The 20,786-nt window shown below is 47.9% G+C and overlaps 9 protein-coding genes across 9 annotated transcripts, besides 30 other annotated features; all 9 read left to right on the top strand.

The window, feature by feature from the left end:
- Positions 1–14,644: part of a sequence feature (heterozygous, Esmeraldo-like haplotype) that runs on past the window's edge.
- Tc00.1047053510297.40 (uncharacterized protein) lies at positions 374–1,366 on the top strand (the record flags this gene model as incomplete). The annotated part of the gene is made up of 1 exon (XM_808897.1): positions 374–1,366. One exon carries the CDS (start codon positions 374–376, stop codon positions 1,364–1,366), a length of 993 nt encoding a protein of 330 aa, XP_813990.1.
- Positions 1,718–1,770: a sequence feature (T-rich).
- Positions 1,967–1,991: a microsatellite.
- Positions 2,295–2,323: a microsatellite.
- Tc00.1047053510297.50 (hypothetical protein, conserved) lies at positions 2,502–3,773 on the top strand (the record flags this gene model as incomplete). Its single annotated transcript, XM_808898.1, has 1 exon — positions 2,502–3,773. One exon carries the CDS (start codon positions 2,502–2,504, stop codon positions 3,771–3,773), a length of 1,272 nt encoding a protein of 423 aa, XP_813991.1.
- Positions 4,223–4,250: a sequence feature (AT_rich).
- Tc00.1047053510297.60 (zinc transporter, putative) lies at positions 4,611–5,861 on the top strand (the record flags this gene model as incomplete). Its single annotated transcript, XM_808899.1, has 1 exon — positions 4,611–5,861. One exon carries the CDS (start codon positions 4,611–4,613, stop codon positions 5,859–5,861), a length of 1,251 nt encoding a protein of 416 aa, XP_813992.1.
- Positions 5,898–5,920: a microsatellite.
- Positions 6,653–6,678: a microsatellite.
- Tc00.1047053510297.70 (uncharacterized protein) lies at positions 6,719–7,864 on the top strand (the record flags this gene model as incomplete). Its single annotated transcript, XM_808900.1, has 1 exon — positions 6,719–7,864. The coding sequence occupies one exon, from the start codon at positions 6,719–6,721 to the stop codon at positions 7,862–7,864; it is 1,146 nt and encodes a 381-aa protein (XP_813993.1).
- Positions 7,890–7,919: a microsatellite.
- Positions 8,205–8,237: a microsatellite.
- Positions 8,388–8,442: a sequence feature (A-rich).
- Positions 8,442–9,947, top strand: Tc00.1047053510297.80 (DNA repair and transcription factor protein, putative; the record flags this gene model as incomplete). The annotated part of the gene is made up of 1 exon (XM_808901.1): positions 8,442–9,947. The coding sequence occupies one exon, from the start codon at positions 8,442–8,444 to the stop codon at positions 9,945–9,947; it is 1,506 nt and encodes a 501-aa protein (XP_813994.1).
- Positions 10,098–10,165: a sequence feature (T-rich).
- Tc00.1047053510297.90 (hypothetical protein, conserved) lies at positions 10,272–11,627 on the top strand (the record flags this gene model as incomplete). The annotated part of the gene is made up of 1 exon (XM_808902.1): positions 10,272–11,627. One exon carries the CDS (start codon positions 10,272–10,274, stop codon positions 11,625–11,627), a length of 1,356 nt encoding a protein of 451 aa, XP_813995.1.
- Positions 11,803–11,830: a microsatellite.
- Tc00.1047053510297.100 (ADP-ribosylation factor-like protein, putative) lies at positions 12,165–12,995 on the top strand (the record flags this gene model as incomplete). The annotated part of the gene is made up of 1 exon (XM_808903.1): positions 12,165–12,995. One exon carries the CDS (start codon positions 12,165–12,167, stop codon positions 12,993–12,995), a length of 831 nt encoding a protein of 276 aa, XP_813996.1.
- Positions 13,038–13,066: a microsatellite.
- Positions 13,378–13,406: a microsatellite.
- Positions 13,554–13,588: a microsatellite.
- Positions 13,692–13,739: a microsatellite.
- On the top strand, positions 13,940–19,015 carry Tc00.1047053510297.110 (hypothetical protein, conserved; the record flags this gene model as incomplete). The annotated part of the gene is made up of 1 exon (XM_808904.1): positions 13,940–19,015. One exon carries the CDS (start codon positions 13,940–13,942, stop codon positions 19,013–19,015), a length of 5,076 nt encoding a protein of 1,691 aa, XP_813997.1.
- Positions 14,645–20,786: a sequence feature (areas merged during assembly that could not be assigned to a particular haplotype. This can correspond to areas where the two haplotypes were merged or to regions with more than two copies in the genome that were merged during assembly.).
- Positions 19,121–19,213: a sequence feature (GA-rich).
- Positions 19,214–19,234: a microsatellite.
- Positions 19,235–19,247: a sequence feature (GA-rich).
- Positions 19,389–19,413: a microsatellite.
- Positions 19,655–19,725: a sequence feature (GA-rich).
- Positions 19,787–19,815: a microsatellite.
- Positions 19,995–20,039: a microsatellite.
- Positions 20,105–20,137: a sequence feature (AT_rich).
- Positions 20,272–20,299: a microsatellite.
- Positions 20,300–20,322: a microsatellite.
- Positions 20,379–20,401: a microsatellite.
- Positions 20,404–20,435: a sequence feature (AT_rich).
- Positions 20,460–20,502: a microsatellite.
- On the top strand, positions 20,501–20,786 carry Tc00.1047053510297.119 (hypothetical protein, conserved; the record flags this gene model as incomplete). Its single annotated transcript, XM_808905.1, has 1 exon — positions 20,501–20,786. A coding segment is annotated over one exon (286 nt), but the record flags the coding sequence as incomplete, so codon positions are not given.

Here is a 20,786-nt window from a genome sequence, read left to right on the forward strand (position 1 = left end):
AGCCGCGACCTCAACCGCTGCCATTACTACTGGCAGCTTCTTTGCCCTTATTTTTTCTCATTTTTTCTTCTTCTCCTTTGGCTTTTTTTGTTGTTTGTTTTGTTGGTGTGTATGTTTGTCTTCAGTTGTTGGAAGATTGCGGGGAGGGTTAGGGGAAATAAAAGCCGAATCGGCTGCCGACAAGTCAAGCAGTCGGGAGAGACGCAGATCGCATAGGTGCGTGTGTATATATAATATATATATAGTCTTCTAACACTTTTGTCGTCTTGTTGTGCGTGTGTGTGTGCTTGAACAGAGGCAGAAGGAGGAGGGTATTCCGCGGAGCCTGGGCCCTCTCATTTTTTGGCTTTTCCTCCTTTCTTCCCGGCGGTTGATGGAGAGGAGAAGTGGCGGCTTGGACGTACACGCGAGATTACATCCAGAGGATTGGAAGCCCTGCCTACAAATGGGCTCGGCGGCGGCAAAGGAGGGGAATAAATCCGGAAAAGATGTGGAACCAAAGCGCACTCACTCGCGGGTTTGCCGGAGGGATTCCTCCGGCAGTTGCGAGGATGGCGTCTCTCCCTTTTCAGTTGTTTCGGCCAAGAGAAGTAATAAGCTTCGTGACAACTTTGTGAGGCCCGAGAAAATGTCAACAAACAACGCCGTCCGCAGCCTTTCTTTTACAGCAAACCCAGAAGAATGGGATGAAGTCATTGTTATTTCACACTCACCGCAAGTTGCTTACATTACAACCTCCTCAAATCGTCAAGCCTCTGTTGTGGGCTTTTCTAATGGCACGGCCCATGCGGAGCGTGGGGAAGAGGAGAATATCTACAAGAGTAATAACAATGATAATAATAGCAGGAACAATTGGTCCAGGGGAGGTTTGGTCTCTCGTAACAATTCTTTGGATGAAACTGTGGTGCAAGTAGAACAAAGAGCTGTTAGTTCACCTAGTGGTTTTGTTGTTTTTAAGCGACTTCCACCCCACGCTGAGTCAGCAAAAGTAGCCCCTTCACCGAGTATTGACCACGGTTCTCGAAAAGAGGGCTCTAAAGTTTCCAGCAGCTCTATTCACCGACAAGCAGTCATTGAACGAAGCATGGATGAAGATGTCAACCGTCCCTTGCGGGGTTCTGCGGTTTCCGGAGGTTACAGGCGTTCAGTGACCGGGAGTGAGAAGGCCTCGACGGGCCCGAAGGGTCTTTCCCGGCGCAGCCTCTTGCCACTGAGGCTAGAAAGCATCGACGTTACGGGGATTCGGAAAAAGAGCGATGCCATTCAGCAATGGCTCAACGAGGTTGAGAGGGAAAAAAATCGGCGGGGGGTCCCATTGAATGCACGACGGCCGCGTTCCCCTGTACGAAATCCGGTGGAGGAATGAAGTATAAGATACGCAACAAAGAGGAAGCGGGGTCCATTACCGTGATTTGTCACGGGAGTAATTTTATTCTACCGCCTCCTTTTTTCTTTTTCTTTTTGACGACGGGCAAGTACATTATGTGGATATATATTTACTGTTATTTTTATTGAGATGTGTTGTACTTTGATATGCGTTCCTTTTTTTTTTTTGTGTGTGTTTCTTCTGGGGTGGCACGGGGAGCTGATTTTCCATCCGTGTTGAGTATAAATCCTTTTATGTGTCCTCCGCGTTTTTTATTGGTGTTTATATGTTTTGTGTATTCTTCGTTTTTGCTTTGTTTTTTCCGTTATCCTTCCGTGGTGCGGTGCTTGCTTCTTTTTTTCTTTTTTTTTTTTTTTTTTTTTATTTCTCTTCTTTTTCCTTTTGTGCCGTTTGTTGGCTGCGTGGCGTGTCTTTCAACTCCCTGCCGTGCACGGGACGTCCCCGGAAGGACGGCGGGGATAAGTCACGGATCAGGGGCGTATTTATATATACACATATGTGCGTATTTATTTATACGTAAATCTAAAATTTTTTGCTGGCCTTTTCATTTCCCATTCCTGTGCACTTTTGTTGTTGTTGTTGTTTGTTTGTTTGTTTGTTTGTTGCTTGTCTTCTTGGCGTGGCCGAAGGATTTCACATGTGAATATGTGAGATGTCTTCAGGGAGGGGGAAGGGCTCCCTTACCGGCCGCGACATATTTAAATAACACACATTTTATGATTGTTGATTGTTTTGCGTTGCTTTTTCTTTTTTTTTCTTTGTTGTGTGTGTAGGCGCCCACATTATTATATGGTTTTCGGTAATACGTCGTCTTTCTGTTTTCATCCCTCCTTTTCCGTCTCTCTCTATCGGTGTTTTACCGCGAATATACGCCGGTGTAGTCCGTTTTGCCGGTGCCTTCTTTGACTTTTTTTTTTTTTTTCTTTTTTTTTTTTTGCTCTCATCTTCCGGTGTGCGGGGAAAGGGGGTCCAAAAAAGGAAGAAAAAAAGGGGAGTGGTGGGAGGTGCGGTTGCGTCGGTCGGCCGCGTGCATAGTTTGCAGCTGCATTTCTTGGTTGCAACGGAGGACAGAAGGAAAAAATAGTAATAGTAATACGGAGAATACGTGGACAGTATGCCGGGGTTTAATCAGGGGTTCAGTGCGTTCATAGATAATTACATTCTGCTGCTTGCCGCACGTTTTCACGCGCCGCTGGACGCGGTCTCTTTCTTTGAGGGCGATCCCGATGAGCCGTGGGAAAAGGTGGCGCACTGCGTCAGAGACGCGCTTCTCCACCCGCAAACTGAGGACGAGAGACGGGAGGTGGCGCACGTCGACTTCAGCCTATTTGATGCACAATTATGCCGAGAGCGCGCGCTTTACTTCACGTGGCGTCTGCGTGAAGAGGCTGCCAACGATGCGACCAAAAGTGCAGCCGCCGCGGGTGCAAGTGCCCGAATTCAAATTACCCAAAAGATGAGTGGGAAACCGAAGAATCGTGCCGCGGCTCCCTCTCAATTTGACATCACAAGGGACTCCCTGCGGGACGAGGTGGAACGGATCTACACCGCCGTCCGAAAGAACCTGCCCAGTACGTTTGGCCTTCGCCCACCCGAAAATGGTGCGGCGAACAACAGCCGCGGGAATGACGATGTCGGTGAGCAGTTGGGGAATAGCGGTACTGACGAGGACGATGATGATGATGACGAGGCTTTGGACGCGGTCGAGTTTTCGCTTCGTAGCGAAGAGGAGATGAAGAGAGATGTCGCCATTGCGGAGGCACGAGAAGCGCTCTTGGTAAAAATACAGGAGATGCAAGCAGAGTTTTTTGCACAGCACCGACGATGGATCGACGTCCCCTTCGACATCGACGTGGTACCCACACACGGGAAGGCCGTGGATGGCGTAGTGCCGGAATTGCCACCTGGTGCCAAGGCGGCGGACCACCAGCCACTCTCCAAGTCGGCGATGCGGGAGGCGCTGGCACCAGCATACACCCCCGCGGTGTCACAGAAAAAGAAGACAACCTCAACAGTAAAAGAAGATGAGGCGGAAAGCCCTTTGAATGCGGGAATAGCTTCACCAGCGCATCTCCTTGAGGCGTTGAGGCGCAGCATTCATGTCAACCGACCGCCGCGTCCCTCACAAATGCGAGAGGAGGACTACGAAGCGGACTACGGAGATTTTGCGAATGCGCCTTTTAGTAGTGAGGGCATTCGTACAGAAACGGAATTTGGCATATACCAGAAGATAAACCAGGTGAATGATTCCCGAGTACCGCAAGAGAATTCTCTTTCACGTGATAGTTTGAAGGGGAACGTAACGTTCCAAACCACCCGGGCGAGTCGATGGAGCATTTTGGAGTACGACGGAGAAGCTGATGAAGATAGTGACGATGCGAGTTGAGATCATTACATAATACATGTATATTCATACGTATAGATGGAAAAGTAAAAGAGCTTGGGAAAGAAAGGGGTGTGTTATGAAATGGACCTGCAATGCGTCTCTCTCCCTCTCTCTCTTTGTTTATGTGTGCACGTGAACGGATTTTATATTATTCAATGTGTCCACGTAATTGTGGTCATGATCATTTCTTTTCTTTACGGAAATGTGCGAGGCGTAGGTGAACGGACGGCTGACAAAAGGCACACAAGAGAATAAATGCCCAAAAGACATAATAATCCAAATTTGACAGAAAATATGGCCCTTATTTTATAGAATTGCGTGGGAACAATGTGCGACCATATGGGGCTAAATAAATGCGTGGCTGTCTTGTCTGAGATCTTTTGTGTTATCAGTTGAATACTTGATTTTTGCTTCCAGCCATGCCGCGATTTGGAAGTTGGCGAACGTGCATTTTTTTTATTATTATTTTTTTTTTTTCCCTCCCCCTCTCTCTCTCTTTATCCTGTCGGCCCATCCACTTTATTTATTACCCTCCACGCGCAGGGCGTTCCGACGGTTGCAGGGGAGTGGTGGCTTTTTTAATGAAAGCTGCCACTTTGTAAATTTACAACAAGCCCGGTTATAATAAAACAATTCTTTTGAATTGGTTTGCTTGCCGGTGCCCGTTTGTTGGACAACTCATCTCGTATTACTTGAGGGAGTTAGGGGTTGTTTGGTTCATTCAGTGAAGCTGTGGCCTCCCATTCTTTTACTTTCCTTCTTTGTAGGAAGAAGGGACAATCCCTCATTTAAGCGTATATTTTCTCTTTGTTCAGCACAAACGAGGAAGCAGCTGTAATGGAGGGTTACGTTCATTCATCTATGAGGTCTAATAACGTCCACTGCGTGATGGCCCCGCATACTCCTCGTGCAGTGGAGGATAAGCCGCGTCGTGCTCTTATCCGTGCTGTTATTTTTTGTACGATTATGATGTGCGTTGAAGGGATATGTGGCTTTATTGCAAACAGCCTTGCTGTTCTTTCTGATGCGGTGCACATGCTTGCTGATGTCTTCGCTCTTTCAATCTCTCTCTTTGCCGTGTATGCTTCCTCTTGGAGTGCGACGACGATAAATACGTACGGCTGGGGACGCGTTGAGGTTGTTGGTGCGCTCTGCTCTATTTTAACAACATGGGGCCTTGCGGCCTGGATTGTTTTTGGTGCAATCAAACGCACAATTATGATACTATTGTGCGCCGGCAACAAGAATAGAGAAAACTGTGGTGAAATAGACGCGGAACTGATTTTTGTTGTTGGGGTCTTTGGATTGTTAATGAACGTTGTGTTGGCCATTATTTTGAGATTTGGCGGGGCTCACGGACACAGTCACGGTTTGTTGCATAGCGGTGCAGACGTTCATGAACACCACCACAGTCTCGATGCCTTGCATGACCACAGCCACGAGATGTCCCAGGACCTTGAAAGCGTTGTCATCGAAACAGAGTGCGGGATTGGTAATTCTTCACACTTTCAGCTTGTGACTTCACACTCGGAATTTGTGAATCCGCCTTTGGGAGATGGTCATTCGTATCACTGTGGGTCCGGAAGTATGAATCTGCGCGCGGCAATGCTACACGTTTTTGGGGATTGTATCCAGGCCTTGGGGGTCGTGGTGGCTGCATCAGTCATTTGGTTTGGGAACCTTAAAACGCAAGGTAGCGCTAGGAGTGCAAATAGTTACTACAATTTAGCCGATCCCTTTTTTTCCTTCCTTTTTGGCCTTATCACTATTTACACGACACGTGACCTTTTCAAGGAAGTTGTTTCCGTGCTCCTCGAGGAAGTCCCCGCTTCCGTGAGCTATGACAGTGTACGGGATGTGCTTCTGGGTGTAGAAAATGTCGAGAGGATTGATGATTTGCACATGTGGTCGGTTGGGCCGAATTTTCATCTTCTCTCGGCGCACCTGACCGTTGCGGGATGCTCAACAATTCGTGAGGCTAAAGAATTGGTTGAAGAAGCCGCCGGGCGGTGCAAAAGGTTGGGCCTGGCACACGCGACGATACAACTAAACCACGTTTCTCGCATTGAGAATGGCACCACAACGTGAGCCACGCCAAACAGCGTTTTTGCGTGTAGGCATCCTAAAGAAAAAAAAAAAAAAAAAAATCTTTTTTGTTTTCAATTTATAAAACGTGTTTTTTATGTGTGTGTATTTTTTGCGTTTTTTTTTCCTTGAGAATTTTGAGAGGAATGCTTTGGCTCTGCGGCTGTGTGGGAAGAGCATTGCAATCCATCATCCTTCCTGATTTACTGCTGTAGAGACTGCTGCGGGTGCCCAGTTTTGAGGACCATGCCAAACCCAACCTGCCTTCGTCCCCGTACAGGTGGCGAGGGAAATAAGATTTGTGCACCACGTTAGCGTTGTCAAATAACGGTGACGGATAAAATGGGGAGTCTTGTTGGACTCTTCACTGACGATTGAGCCGACCTGCATGTCGCTGAATAAAGGGAATCCTGAAGAAAATAACGAGCGTTTTACTTTTTATCGACTTCTGAAAAGGGAAAAGTAAGGCACAGGCGGTTTTTTTTTTTTTTTTACGTACTTGAGTGTGAGTGTGTAAGTTTGCATTTGGTACAACCAGAGGAAACGAGACATGGAAAGCGCACTGATCTAACGAGAAAATTATGGACCAGCGATACATGTGGTAAGTAAAGGACGGGGAGGGCGTATATTATTTGAAAGTTGTGTTCCCAAAACGTGCGGCAGCCAGCACGGGGTGGTGCTTTATGGTCTCACACAATTCTTTTTTTTTTTTTTTGTTGTTGTCGTTTCACGGTTTTCTTTTATCTGTGTGGCTAGTATAGTGATAAAGAGCGGGTGAAGAGCTTCAAGAGGTTCACATACACACACACACACACACACAGGGTGATAAGGGGCGGCAAAACCCCACATTATACGTAGAGATGGAGTCTCTGTCGTCAAATGCTGCATTGGAGAGGGGTCGTGACAAGAGGGAAGCAACGCATGAGGCGGATGCGCATCTGCTTCTGCCCAGCAGGCGCACGTGGCTTGAAAGCTCGCCTCTACCGGCAAAGCATCAGTTTTTCTTTCCTAGCAACCGCTCCAGCGCCAGCACCGCCCCTCCCAACGGGTCTGCATCGCCTGTGAAGACGGCACCGGTAACAAAACAAGTGGAGGGCGGTGCAGGAACAGACGCGATGCGAAAAGAGCTCATCCGTCTGTACGACAGCAATGCGGAGCTTCGGGAGCAAGTGGAAAAGTTGCAGGCATGCCTCCATCATAGAAAAATGGTGTTGGCCAATGAGTGTGAGTGGAATTGCTGCACGCACTTTGCCGAGCTGAGGGAAGCTCTTATGGCGGAGAGGCTTCGGTGTGAAGAAAAGGAAAGAATCATCGTCGCCCTTCGGGAGGAGTTATCCGCAGCAAATCAGGCGATTGCGTTTCTTTCCAGAACTCAGAAAGTCCCCTTGAAGGAAAGTGCAGGCACTCATTTTCAGGGGCGGTTATTGGAAGGGTGGGATCGCTCCAGTTCATTGGTAACCCAGGATGACCCTCAGATTGTCTTAGAGGAGGAAATGGCGGCACTGCAAGCGAGGCTGCATAGAGAAAAGGAAGAACAACAACAAGGAGAAAAAAGTGGTAACGGTTGTCTTTTGGAAAGGCAAATAGGAGCAGAAAACTTTTCCTGGAGTCGAAGTCATTCTGGGCTCTTTCCGACGCCGAACAGTTCCTTCGGTGCTGGTAATGGCGCTGGGAAGAGGACGGTGGTGACGGGAGCAAATAATTGTCAGCGGCACACCACGTCACCCACATTAGCTACATTGGATTCTTCTGAGCAGACGTCAACGCTGTCGAAGCGCACGGCGCGCACACCGCCGGCGTCCTCGAGCCGGGCATTTGTTCCACAGACGCTAGCGGATATCAACACACTCACAGTGGCAACACCATTCAAGACGGAGGCGGAGCCGTGGTACGATGAGGAGGAGGTGAAGGAAGTTGTGTCTTTTTCTCGGGCATCGAGGCTGAGAGTGGCGATGTCGCCAAGGCGTTTGCTGCGCCCGAGCAACGTAAAGACAGTATCGCAATAAAGAACTGATTTTACTTCCCAAGCGGTTTTTTTCTTTTTTTTTTTTTTTTTTTTTTGGTGGGAGAGTGCTGCTGACGCCTAAATTGTCACAAAAAATTGGTGCTTGATTTATCAGCCGTGTGACCGGAATTCTGTTATGTGTTTTTGGTCATCGTTGGAATGTGTGGAGTGTTTGTTTGGATTTTGAGAGGTCTGTTGTGATGGTGGAAAGGAGAGAAGAGGCGGGGATGACAATTGCGGCGACCTTCTCGTTAATCCCCAGGGGTCCTGCTGGCATATCTTTTTATATGGATGTATAGATATATTCATGTATGCAACATTGTTGTTGTTGTTTTTTCGTCTGTTTGTGTGTGTGTGTGTGTGTGTGTGTGTGTCCATTTTTTCGTTGTATGTGCGTTTGGGACTTATGGACTTTGGAAAGGGAGACGGAATTGAGAGGTAACGCGACGCAAGGGGGCGGAAATCTGTTTCCGCAGTCACAGCAGCAGCAGTAATAAGCAGGAGCGATCAGAAGGAGAATAATTAAAAGGAAAAGGAAAAAAAAAAAAAAAAAGGGAGCAAAAAAATACAAATAGAAGATGAATCCCTCCTATTTTGATCAGGTGCTGGGCTACCCGGAGCGTGAGGGTCTAATGACAGAGTGCCCGGCCCTCGCGTTTTTTTGTTATCAGGAATTTGTTGCCGCGATTCAAGGTGGAAGGCGAGTGGTTGACCCCTTATCTGCGAAGGACGAGGTGGCGGTGCTTTTGTCGGCCGCAACAGTCTCTGAAGTCACCGCGAGAGTGTTTGCTACGGTAGAAGAGGGGGCGACTGTCCATCCCTTTTGGCGCACCCTTCGAGCAGCCTTGGAGAGCGCATGGGATCCCGTGCAGGGGGGCGATGTTCACTGGCGGCTCTACGAGGTGGCGGGAAATGCCCGATTTTACGGAAAGGCGATGCCGCGAATGCCGCTTGCTCAGCTCTCTTTTCAAAACACGTTGGATGCGAGTCGAAGTGTTCTTCACATGACGACGGCCTGTGCTCTCGCAGGATCTATTGACCCGTTTGGAGAGAAGCGCGGACAGCCCCTTGCGTCCATGTTGCAGTATTATCGCCTTGTCCCAACTTCGTCAGAGACGAGGGAAATTACTTCTGAGGGGTTGAGTTTTTGCATGCAACCCCTGCAGCAGCAATGGTGGACGTTGGTCTCCGTGGCCCTCGATCGCATTTTGGTACTGACAAAAAACAGTGGTGTGACGCGTGCGGAACTGTGGCAACTATTAGCCGTTTTGTTCGCTCTTAATACCAGTCAGTTTGTTTACCCGTTCCCGGAAAAGGAAAAGGATTTGGCCGCCTTTCAAATTCTGGCACGTCTGTCGGAGGTGGGGCTCGTGTATCCTCTCATTTCTGGTGGTCGTCGTTGCTTTGCGCTGTCGCCTCACTTTCATCATGCGGTTTGCTGGAGCTCCACGGCCCCACTCTGCACAGCTGCGCTGCTTGATAGCGGGGGGAACTCGATGGGTCGCGTTCGTCGCGAGGATGAAGACACCATCATCACAGAGGCGAACTTTCGCCTCTATGCTTACACAAAAAATCCTGATCTTTTGAATATTCTCAATCAGTTTGCGGAGAGGGATGCAGAAGTAGACCAGATGATTGCTTGTTATCGAGTTACGCGGAGGACATTTGCTGCAGCTTTAAAGCGAGGTATCGGCTCTTCGCACATCTTACAGTTTCTTGCGGTGAAGGCACATCCGTCCATGTTGATGCATCATAGAGAGGGTGATTCCAAGAAAGCGTCGGGCTTGTCCGTCTTGGGTGCTGGAACACGTTTTAAAAATGCTTCTGATATCCGTATTGACGAAATCATTCCACAATCGTTTTGCGACCAGCTGATGACGTGGGAGAAGGAGTGTCGGCGGCTTATTTTTAGTCGAAATCTTGTACTGCTTCGAAACGTTACTGCGGTGCAGAAAGAGTTGTTGTTGAACGCTCTTTCCTCGGGCGGCGAGAGGCACGCGGTGGTGCACCAGGAGAAAGGCTACTTGGTGGTGCAACGTGAGGCGTATGAGCGTGTGTTGGCTCCTTTGATTCCCACAGAGTAATCATCACCAACGAATGGGAAGAGGAGAGAGCCAAGAGAGTTGTTTGCGTCGTGAGGAATCTGCTGTCGCTGTCTGTGTGTGTGTGGGTGGGGGAAGCCTTTTGAAACTTTTATCCTGTTTTTTTGTTGCTGTTGTTGGTTGACGGGCGTCTTTTTTTCTGTTTCTTTATTTTGAATTATTTTGTTTGTTTTTGTTGTTGTTTGCTTCTGTTTTGATTTTTGAACCTCCTTCGCTCTTGACTTTTCTCTTCTCCGTGCTGTTGTTGGGGTGGTGGTGGGCGGGGCGATCACAGACGGTGCCCTTTAGGAGAACTCGTCCGGGAGGATGATGCGACGGGCCCCCGAGTGGTTTACGCGTGGACGTGCGCGGGAACGATTTCATCAGATTTGGCCGTGGGCGCTGAGCAGCATCTGCGCCGCCATGTACTTTATTAACCGGGAGCCCTTCGATGAGTTGGCTGCGACGGTGGTATCGAAGGTGCGGAGGCCACTGCTGAAGACAATGGAGTGGATTGAGCTGCACGACGTTGACCCCGAGACGATGTCGCTTGAGCTCCCGCCTGATATGATATTTGGTCCACTTGAATTTCCGAAACAAATGCGATTTCTGCTTGCGGCGCTGCGGGCGGACAATGAACTGGCTGACGGCTACTTGGCGCGTGTGCTGGTGGACCACATGGATCTCTCGCTGGACGTTCCCATCCTGTCGGAGTCGGAACTTCTGGCAGCCGGTGGACGAGACCTCCTCAACTTTGCCATCGATGATTTTCTCGGCCAGGGGACAAGGAAGATGCGAAAACATGTCTTTTTTCAACCAGACGAATTCCTGCGTCTTATCAACTTTATCTCCGTGTACCCAACGCTCACGGAGTACTTCGTGAAGAAGCGGAATGGTGTGGAGCTGGTTTTTCGCGCTCTTACTCATAGCCGTGATGAATACGCCCGTGTCATGGCACTTCGATCCATCTGCCTGTTTTGCTTCACCCAACGCGAGGATGGTGATGTGGAGCGCCGCGTGTTGCAGGCCAACGGCGTCAAACCGATTGTGGAGGCCTACAAACGAAGCACCGGAGACCCCACAGATACCCGCTACATCACGCTCGTGCTTTCGTCTATCATGCGGCATTACCCAAAGGAGGGTGGAAAAGAGTTCCTTGACGCCGACGGTGTACAGGCCGCCGTTAATATTTTGAACATTTCTCGATATAAAGGACTCCCGCAGCATATTCGTGTGCTGCATGATGCACAGCGGCTCCCTTCCGAGGCGTCGGGAAAACAGACGGTAAATGCCCGTATTGAGGACGCTGATTTTATTCCCGTAGCCATAGGCGTGTTGGATGTCTTTCCCGAGTTTTACGAAACTGCCGGCGACATCCTGAGCCTGCTGGAAGATATTGTTCCGTCTCAAACAACGCCACTGAACTTGTTGGAGTATCGCGCTATGCCAGTTCTTTCAAAGTTCTTTGTGCGCTGGAAGGATGACAACTTGTTCCAGACGGACGGTACACGCACGCAGGTGGTGCGGTTGTTTAAGATGTTACTAGACGACAAGACCTGTCAAAAGTGCTACGATCCGAGTGTCGCGTCGTACGAGCTGCAGGAATGTCTTCGCACGGCAAAGGAGGCCATCCGGGAGGAGGAGGAAGGTGTGGGACACGGCCTCCAGCACGAAGTGAGTTGACGAGGGGAGCAGAAAAAGAGGAAAAAAAAAAAAAAGTAAGAAGTTGAGGGTGTGAAAAACAAAAAGACAAAACTAAACTCCACTCGCTGGAGGAATTAGGGGAAAGACACCGACACGCACAAATACAAATGGCAAGCACACAGGGGAAAATGAAGGAACGGAAAATGGGTGTTTTTTGTTGTTGTTGTTCTTGTTGTTCTTGTGTCCATGTGCTTTTGTGTGTGTGTATTTATATCTCTTTCCAGTCAAAACATTATGTTCATTTATTTATTTATTGTTTGTTTGTTTTTTTTCTCAGTTTACTAATTTTATGAAGTGTGAATTGACGTTGTTTACACGGAACTGACATTTATTCATTTATGTATTTTTGCTTAACTTCTCTTTGCTGCCTATCCCCGCCTTTCACGCTGCTTTCTGCAGCACTACTTGTGCGTGCGGGGGTAAACAAAGAGAGTATTGGAGAGTGAGTGAATAAGAGAGAGGGATAGAAGAGGGTCTGAGGAGCTGCGACATCATCCCAAATATAGAAAACATCCGATGGCCTCTTCTGAAGAAGAAAAACGCATTGCATACTGCAAGCAACACAATGTCCATCATCTCTTTGAGCTGTTGGCGACGAAATTACTGCTGGATCGCCCCGAAAATCCGTTTGAGTACCTCCGAGAAATGCTTTCAAAGGTGGAGGAATCCGAGAAGAGCAAGCAGTCGTATGATCCCACAGTTCTCTCACCACCCGTAAACGGTGCGGTGGAGCCACTCAAGAAGATCACTTTAGGGACCTTTGGTCTTGATAATGCCGGCAAGACAACCCTCATCTCGGCTTTGGGCGGCCAAATTGAAGTGAACACCACCCCGACGGTTGGCTTCACCCCGACAAAATTCCAGACTGAGAAGTATGATATCTGCATCTTCGATCTGGGCGGGGCGGCAAATTTCCGTGGCATTTGGGTCCATTACTTCCATGATTGTCATGGACTTATGTTTGTTATAGACTCAGCGGCAGATGATGCCGTCGTGAGGGAATCTCTCAATGTTCTTCGAGACCTCTCACAACACCGGTACATCAAAGGCAAGCCGATTTTAGTGCTTGCCAACAAAAAGGATTTAGAGAATGCTCGAGGCACGAAAGTCATCCCAAATGGATTTTTGGACAAGTTGTTTGGACGAAATACGGCATACCGCGTGGTGGCATCCTGCGGCATTGAAGAGGACCCTGCCCTGGAAGAGGGCGTGGAATGGCTGCTTTCGGTGGTGGACAAATTACATGACACGCTGGAGGCACGTGTTAATTGCGACACCGAAGAGGTGAAAATGGAAGCCAAGAGGAAAGCTGCAGAGCGGCTTGCAGTACTTAAGACTGCCTCATAGAAAAGGAACAGATACGAGAGTCGTGTCGTTGGAAGTGGCTGATTGTTGTTGTTGTTGTTGTTTTTATTATTCCACTCTTTCCTGTGGGTTCATTGCTGTTTTCCATCATCACCGCATGTTTATTTAAGTTCTGTTGGCATCTTTTCTTTCTTTTTATCTTTTTTCCCGCCATTATCATCGGAGTCAAGTTTCCTATGCTGTCTTGTGTGGCAAAGGATTGGGAATTTGTGTATATATTGAAGGGGGAGCGAGAGAGGCGAGTTGGTTCCCGCAGTGTGGCACCATGTCACTGTGGCGTGTAATGATGAAACCACTTTGAGAAGCTCATTGTGTGGAATTTTTATGTGTGTTCCCTCTTTATTGTTGTTGTTTTGTTTTTTTCCCTTCCTTCCTTCCTTCTTTCCTCCTTTCACCTCTTCTCCTTGAGGCGGCGGGTGATCGTCTCCCGTTGTTGCCACTTTTTCTCGTACGCATCCACGTTTATTCTCCCCTTTTTGTTGCTTGCTTCTCTTCTTGTGCGCGAAGGGCGGAGTCGACGCAGAAGGAACCACCGGCTCACCCCACCCCCGCCCTCCCCCTCATCCCCCACCCCCCTGCCCTTCTTCTCCCAAACAAAGCGGAGTACCGGGTGGCGGAGGATATAATTAGCCGAAGATCCAAAGAATAAAAGGGGAAAAGGAGGGCGGAAAAAAAGAAACACACACACACACAAACACACAGAGAAATAGACACAGACACATCACATTTTTAAAAAAAGGCACAAAACTAAGTTTCACTGCGTTCCATATATATATATATATTAGCTTTGATTGCCATTCATTGCTTTGTTGTTGTTGTAGTTTGTCACTTGCTCTTAGTTTGTCTGTGTGTGTGTGCCGTATACAACGTGTTTTGAAGAAACGGATTAAATATCTTTTTATATTTACTTTTTTGCACCTTTCCGCATGCCCATGACATCATTTTCGTCGATCTCCCATCAGCTGAATGGGGTGCAGGAGCATAGGCACAGTCCACTGGTAAGTTCGCGGCCCGTTAGCTCTGGTGTGCGCAGCGGCTATGAAGCAATTTATCCGAGCCCCTCCAAGCCACGGCGGGAGAGTGTGCTTTTTTTGGCCCAAACGCCCAAGCCGATAGACTTTCACTCAGCCGAGGCACAGGAGGCAATGGAGGTTTTGCGGAGGCTTCTTTGCCCTGTGATTATGCGAAGAGTTTTGAGGATAAGAAAAAGAAAGCGGTGGCCTGGGGAGAATGCGATGCGGGTGTATACAACGAACTCCATTCACCACGCCCTCCGTTCTTCTGATTCAATTATGGCGGATTGGCCGGATGAAGTTTTTACGCTGCTTGCGGAAGAGGCATTGTATTTTTATTTGGAACCGAATGAAATCATTGTTTACACGAATGAAAGTTACATCTCTACTGGGGTTGTAGTTCTGCTGTACGGTGAAGTGAAAGAACAAAAGGACTATTTGGATTCTTCAACCTCCTTGACTAGACCCCAAATTTGCCGACATGTAGCCCCAGCAGTATTTTGCGATCAGGCTGTTCTTTGTAGGGATGTCTCAACTTCGCTCATAGCAGCAAATGGGTATGCCGATGTGGCTGTGTTGCCTGCTCGATGGGTGTGGAATGTAATTAATAGTTACGTTTTACAGCACTCCGGCGGATGCGTGCTGGATTGCTTAAAGTTTTCTATCGCACCCATATGTGAGGAGATAGTGAACAAAAAATACTTTCCCACATCGTTGGTACTTCGTCGAAGTTGGATGTGGTCATTGTTCAGCTCAAGAGACAGAATACGTCTTGCTCGGTTAATGACAGTAAAGGTGTTTTGCATAGGTGACACGTTATTCTGCGAGGGGGACTATTATCCATACATGCACATCATTCGACGTGGAATTGTAAAGGTAGTAGTCAAGAATCAACCGCTGATAGAGCTTGATTTAGGGTCATCATTTGGTGAGGTAAGCATTTTATTTGACGAACCTCGTTGCTGTCGTGCTGTCGCCAGCACAATGTGTGAGGTTTACTGTCTACATCGAAAGCATTTAATGAAATACCTGCGGAAGAAACCACAGTTGTATAATGCCGTGATACAAACAGCGCTAGAACGACGGGAACTCTGGTTGGAGGAAGGGAAGAATCGAAATATCATGGGACTTGCCGGATTACTCGCTGGAGTTCCGTGTCTGAGCCAAAGTACGGAGAAGGTGCGCATTTCTTTGGCAATGGCAGCAAAGCCACATCTTCTTCCTCCAAATCAGACATTGTTTGCAAAAGATACGCTATGCGATCAACTCTTTATCATTGGGCGTGGGAGCGTGATGTTGGTGGATGGAAATGGGGATCGCGTTGTAAGATCAACGGTAGAATTTGTGGGCGAGTTTTGTCTTCACCCGCATCGTTGGCCAACGAATGTGATTACATGTACCTCTGTAGATGGATGGTCCCTTTCAGTGACTGAGATCATGAGTACCCTTTCCACCATTAATGCGGGCGCCCAGGCGGTGGAAATCTGTCGGCAGGGTATTGAGTTGTATCGAGCACAACATGGGTCCAACAGCGTCATTGAGGAAATTACGGGCTCAGGATCCCATTTGCCGACGGTTCCAGACGCTGTTGACGCGATCTCGCTTGCAAAGAGGGAGACACTTTCATACACGGGTGATTCACGGGCTCCAGCCCAGTTGCCGTCGTCACTGCTGGAGCAATCCGAGGGGAAGAACATTGATTTTGACTGGAATGCATACGCAATGAAAGACAAGTCTACCCTCCCACTAGAAGATAAAGAGGGCACGGATGTGTCGAAGCGTAGTGAACGGCGAGAATTTGAACAGAATGTTGAGAACGAACTCGGTTGGCGTGTGGGGGGAATGATATCTGTACCCAATAAGAAGAGTTCAAGTGCTGTGGACTGTGACTTTTCCGCGGATGTTGATGAAATGCAGCAGGTGTTAGTTGAACAGATTTTTCTAATGCCCACAGAGCGTCAACCGATTCTTCTTCGGCAGATCAACCAGAGCAAGATTACGCTTATCTTTGACGATGAGTTAGAGCCATTAGAAGAATTGTCTTCGGAAAACACAACCGCAAATAATCTCGCGCTGCCTCAATATGTTGTTCCCTCCCCCGTAGTCTACACCCTTGACGGTATCACCGCGTACAGCGATGGGAACCCGTTACCGGTTACTGAGGCCCCCCCGATCATTAGCCCACGCACCGGTTTAGATTTTGCAGCTACAACAACACGTCGACGCAGTCACACACCTGAAGTTCAGCTTTCCCCCCCTGGGCAGTTTGGCACACAGCGTTTATTTGAGGAATTAGGAAGTTTGACACTAAGATCCCGCCCACAGAGTGGAGTTCCGTCGCACTCACGTTCATTGCGGCCAACTTCAGGGTTTTCCTTGAGGCGTACTCCACCCCGTACCGCTTCAGCTGGATGTAATCAACGGTTGAGCCGAAGCGTTAGTTTTTGTAGCCGAACCAGTGCCATGGGTACCCTCACTGTGTCTCAAGTCTCAGAGAACATAAGCACATCTGCGCAGGGGAACGCCAGCAGTTGGACAAAGGCCAATAGTATTGATCTTTCACAGAAGGCAAAGATCACCGCTTCCATGTTTCAATCAGCATTAGATCGATACGTTAAGTTAGATGATCAGAGTTACTTTCAGGAAATGGTTCGCGTTTGTTTGCCATCTCAACCGGAGGAACAGTGGTTTGAGGAGGACACGAGAAAACTCACCAAAAAGAAGGAAGGATTAGTTTTATTGCTGATGCATGTTAGGAGTTGTAAGGGTATCGACATTGATAAGGCCGTGAAGTCACCCATAGTAAAAGTGTCCACAAATGCTCGTGTTCTTATGCGCACTCCGGTTATGGAGAACCTTGAGGAACCAGTGTGGCCCATTGAAGCTGCCTCATTTATTCACTTTATTCATGCCGATTCAGAGGTTTATTTTAAAATATGTGATGCCGAGGATGAAGGCAAAATTGCGTATTCAGCCACACTGCCTACAAGTGATATCCGAGAAAATGGGGGCGTGGGCTTGCGATCCTTACCAATGCAAGCCGAAGAACTTGGTTTATCGGAATCAACTGACGATATTGGGGCACGGATTGAGGTTTGCATGATGGCTGTTACGGCTTCCAAGTACAGTAGCTTGAATAAACGCCTTGATGATCACGATGATGAGGATTCCTCAGAAGACGGCACGACAGTATACCTGCAAATTTTAGGCGTTCACGGTTTAAAGCATCGCATCGAGGCCATTATTCGTGTTTCCGTGGAGGGCGATGGTCAAAGCAGAGAAATTCTACGTACCCCAAAAGTTTTCCCCAAGACTCGTTCGCCGTCTTGGCCAGGGCAAGGTAGTTTCTGTGCGGTTAAAAGCGATGGTGTTGTTAGCTTTGACTTGTATCACCGTGATGCGTTTTTGGCGTCGTATGAAACCCCGGCGGATATTTTGGCCTTTGGTGGAACAGGCATATATACCTTCCCTTTACTCAGGGCACAAGGGGGTCCAGACGAAGTCTACGGTAGTCTTTCGGTGTCTATTCTTGGTCTTAAGGCGACTTCTGTGGAACGGCAGGCGTCGTGTCGGCCATCCAGGGTTCTCTTATTACACCTGGACAGTTTGCATTTAACATCGGATTTGGAAGAGTTCACACCTGATCCTTTTGTTATTGTGCGTGGAGTGAACGGAGAAGTCATACTGCGCACCGCATTCAGCTTTAGCACGCACAATGTAAAATGGACGGAGGATGAGGCATCGTGCTTTATCATGTGTCCCACGCTTGAAGGGTGTTCGGTCATCTACCGGCTTGAGGTATACGACAACAATGAGTCTAATAAAATTGGCACTGCAGAGATGACGGTGACCCCAAATGGAACACGGCGTCACCGTATGGAGCTTCCCGTGGGAACTCGTGGGGCTTTGACTGTGGTGTCTCATTCGTTTCCTGTTCAGGAGGTTCCGCGACCACCGCCTTCAAGGAGAGGTTCTTTGCTTAATGAGAGCAACGAGGAAGGTTTCTTGTTATCCATCGATGTCCGTGGGTGTGACAATCTTCAGGGCACGGGGTTTGATGACCTTCAAATTGATCCGCTTGTCACCGCAAGAATTGGACGGAGACGCGTGTTGGTTGCACCGCTGGTTTCCGGAAGCACAGTCCCACGGTGGTCGTACCCAAAGGCCACGTTTGTTTTACCCGTTTTACCGGAGCTTTTAAGTCATTTCACTTTGGAGGTGTGGGATACAAACATCGACTTGTCTGACGTACTCGGCGTTGCTCGCATCTCAATTAAAGATCTTTGCCGGACAGGAACACATCACTTCCCACTTCAACCCCACAAGGATCAGGAATTTGGGCGACGACAGAATCTGGGGACTATCACACTAAAGACACGCTTTGGGAGAATGAACGGTGAAATTATTTCAGATGGATCTTCGGATTTGCTTTTGACTGGTAGCAGCCGGGGTGGAAGTATGCTGGACACGCGCCTGTTTCAGACCCCGGGGGACGCAACCGAATTCCCTGTTACGCGAGTTTGCGTGCACATTTCCAGCTGCAGTGCTCTTCAGACAGATGCGTCGATCAAATTTATAAAAGTCACCATGTCATGTCTCCAACATGTGTTGTTGGAGGTGAAGAAGGAGTACGACGCGTCCAGTAGCGTTGCCTGGTCGATAGGTGAGGCGCACACAGTCATTGACCTGCGGTCGATTCACAGACGCCCGCTATGCTTGAGTGTCGCGTGTAGTTCTTTTTCATCCGTCAACGATTACACAGACGTGGGTTCGGCGCTGGTTTCCTTCTCGACACTTGTCTCTGCTTCAGAGGTCATCTCTGTTCATAGTTTTTTTCTTACAGACTCACCGAGCGACGAAGAGGGCGTGGGTACAATTGACAATGTTGATCGCACACGAGGCACCAGCGTCAGCGTGGATACGCCGACTGTCACCATCACGCTTTTTGCCCTCGAAATGACACGCCCTTTGAGTACAGGGAGTGGATAGAAAGGCACACGTTTCCCTGTTGCCCAGCTTGCGGCGGAGTGGCGTGTACTTGTGTGGTCAACTTCTCTGGCGATGTACGTGTATTTTGGAGATTTGTGCGGATGGGGGAGAGAAGAAGGAAGAAGAAAAATGAAAGGGGGTTGAAGGGAATGAACGGGGAGAAATGTGAGAAAAAAGAAAAGTGGAAGGGAGCGAAAAATATATATATATATATATATAAGGAATGAAGGAAAAATATATATATATGTAAACTCTCTGAAAGAAGGCACGGCTTGTCCGGCAACAGTTGTGGAGGTGGCAGAGAGGGTTACACCCAACAAGGAGGAAATGGAAGGTAAAAGGAGTTGCGGTGCCCACTTATAAAAGTAGATATTTTATTTATTTATTTATTTATTTATATGTTATTGGTTGATGTGGTTTGCATCGGTCTGACAATAGTTTTATTCCGTCAGTGCAAAGTTTGGTGTTCCTTTCTATCTAAATCTGTATCTGTGCGTCTGTATGCGTGTATATGTATGTATTTATCTCCCCTGACTCCTGTGTGTATATGGGCGTGATCTTTGCTGCAAAATTTTAAATGGCAACCACACGGTGTTCACTGGGAGAATGGAATTGTGGACAGCGAAACTGATGGTCAACAGAGAGATACAGACAGAGAGAGAGAAAGAAAGAAAGTGAGAGAGCGAGAGGGAGAAGAGAGAAAGAGAGAGTGATTTTGGGTGCGTGGGTGTAGGTGGTTGATGCATTCATCGCGGTGTGGAAATAGTTTTAAAAGAAAGAAAGAAAGAAAAAAAAAAAGAGGCTGTAATTGTTGGTTATCCTCTCTGCTTGCGCATCAATGTAATTTTTTCTTTCCCTGTGTGTAAATGCGCGAGGTTGTGTGATTGTACAAGCAGATGTGTTTGTTTCTGCAGGTTGGAATTTCAGCCATCTCCTGCTGTTGTGTGTACCTGTCCCTTGCCCCCTCGCAATCCCGCTCTTTGTTGTTGTTGTTGTTTTTCTTTTTCTTTTTTTTTTTGTTTTTTGCGTCACACGCCCCTCGCTCAGCGCAGGGGAACACGGCAGGTAGGCACACAAGGAGAGAAGACCAATAAATAAATTAATTAATTAATTTTAAAAAAAGGGAAAAAAAAAAAAAGGAGAAAGAGGGGAACAAACGGTAGGCAGAAGTGCCCAGAGGGAGTGGGATCTCGCCGCACCTCCATAAAAGAGGAGCAGCTGCTACTACCCCCAAGACACGACAGGAGTGAGTTGACCTCTCTCTCTCTCTCTCTCTCTCTCTCTTTTTTTTTTTTTTTTTTTTTTTTCTCTGTTGTTGTTGTTCTTCTGGTCGCAAGGGTGTTAGAAATTTAGACGAGGGCTGAAAGAAAAAAAAAAAAAAAAAAATCTATTTAAACTTATATATTATATATAAATAAAAGAGGAAATAGAGGGAGGTCGATACATACATACATATATATATATACATATAAATACAATATACACATGTTTGGTTCCGAACAGTTTCGCCAGCGATTTTCCGTGGGTGGGGGTGGCAATCCTGCTGGTGCTGCAACACCGTTTATGATGATGTACGGGGTTTGCCCAAAGACGAACGGAGTGGCCTCCACTTACTCCAACCAGCTTCTGGCTACAACAAACAATACGGCCTTTCAACGCCCGTACGGTTTCCATGTGAACGGGTATGGCGCGAATTATACGGCACCACATGAGGAAGAAGATACAGAAGGATTGTTTGAAGTTCATGATAGTCATTGGAAGGTTTCTATCT

Source organism: Trypanosoma cruzi, genomic scaffold, assembly GCF_000209065.1.
Source record: "Trypanosoma cruzi strain CL Brener 1047053516705 genomic scaffold, whole genome shotgun sequence".
NCBI lineage: Eukaryota > Euglenozoa > Kinetoplastea > Trypanosomatida > Trypanosomatidae > Trypanosoma > Trypanosoma cruzi.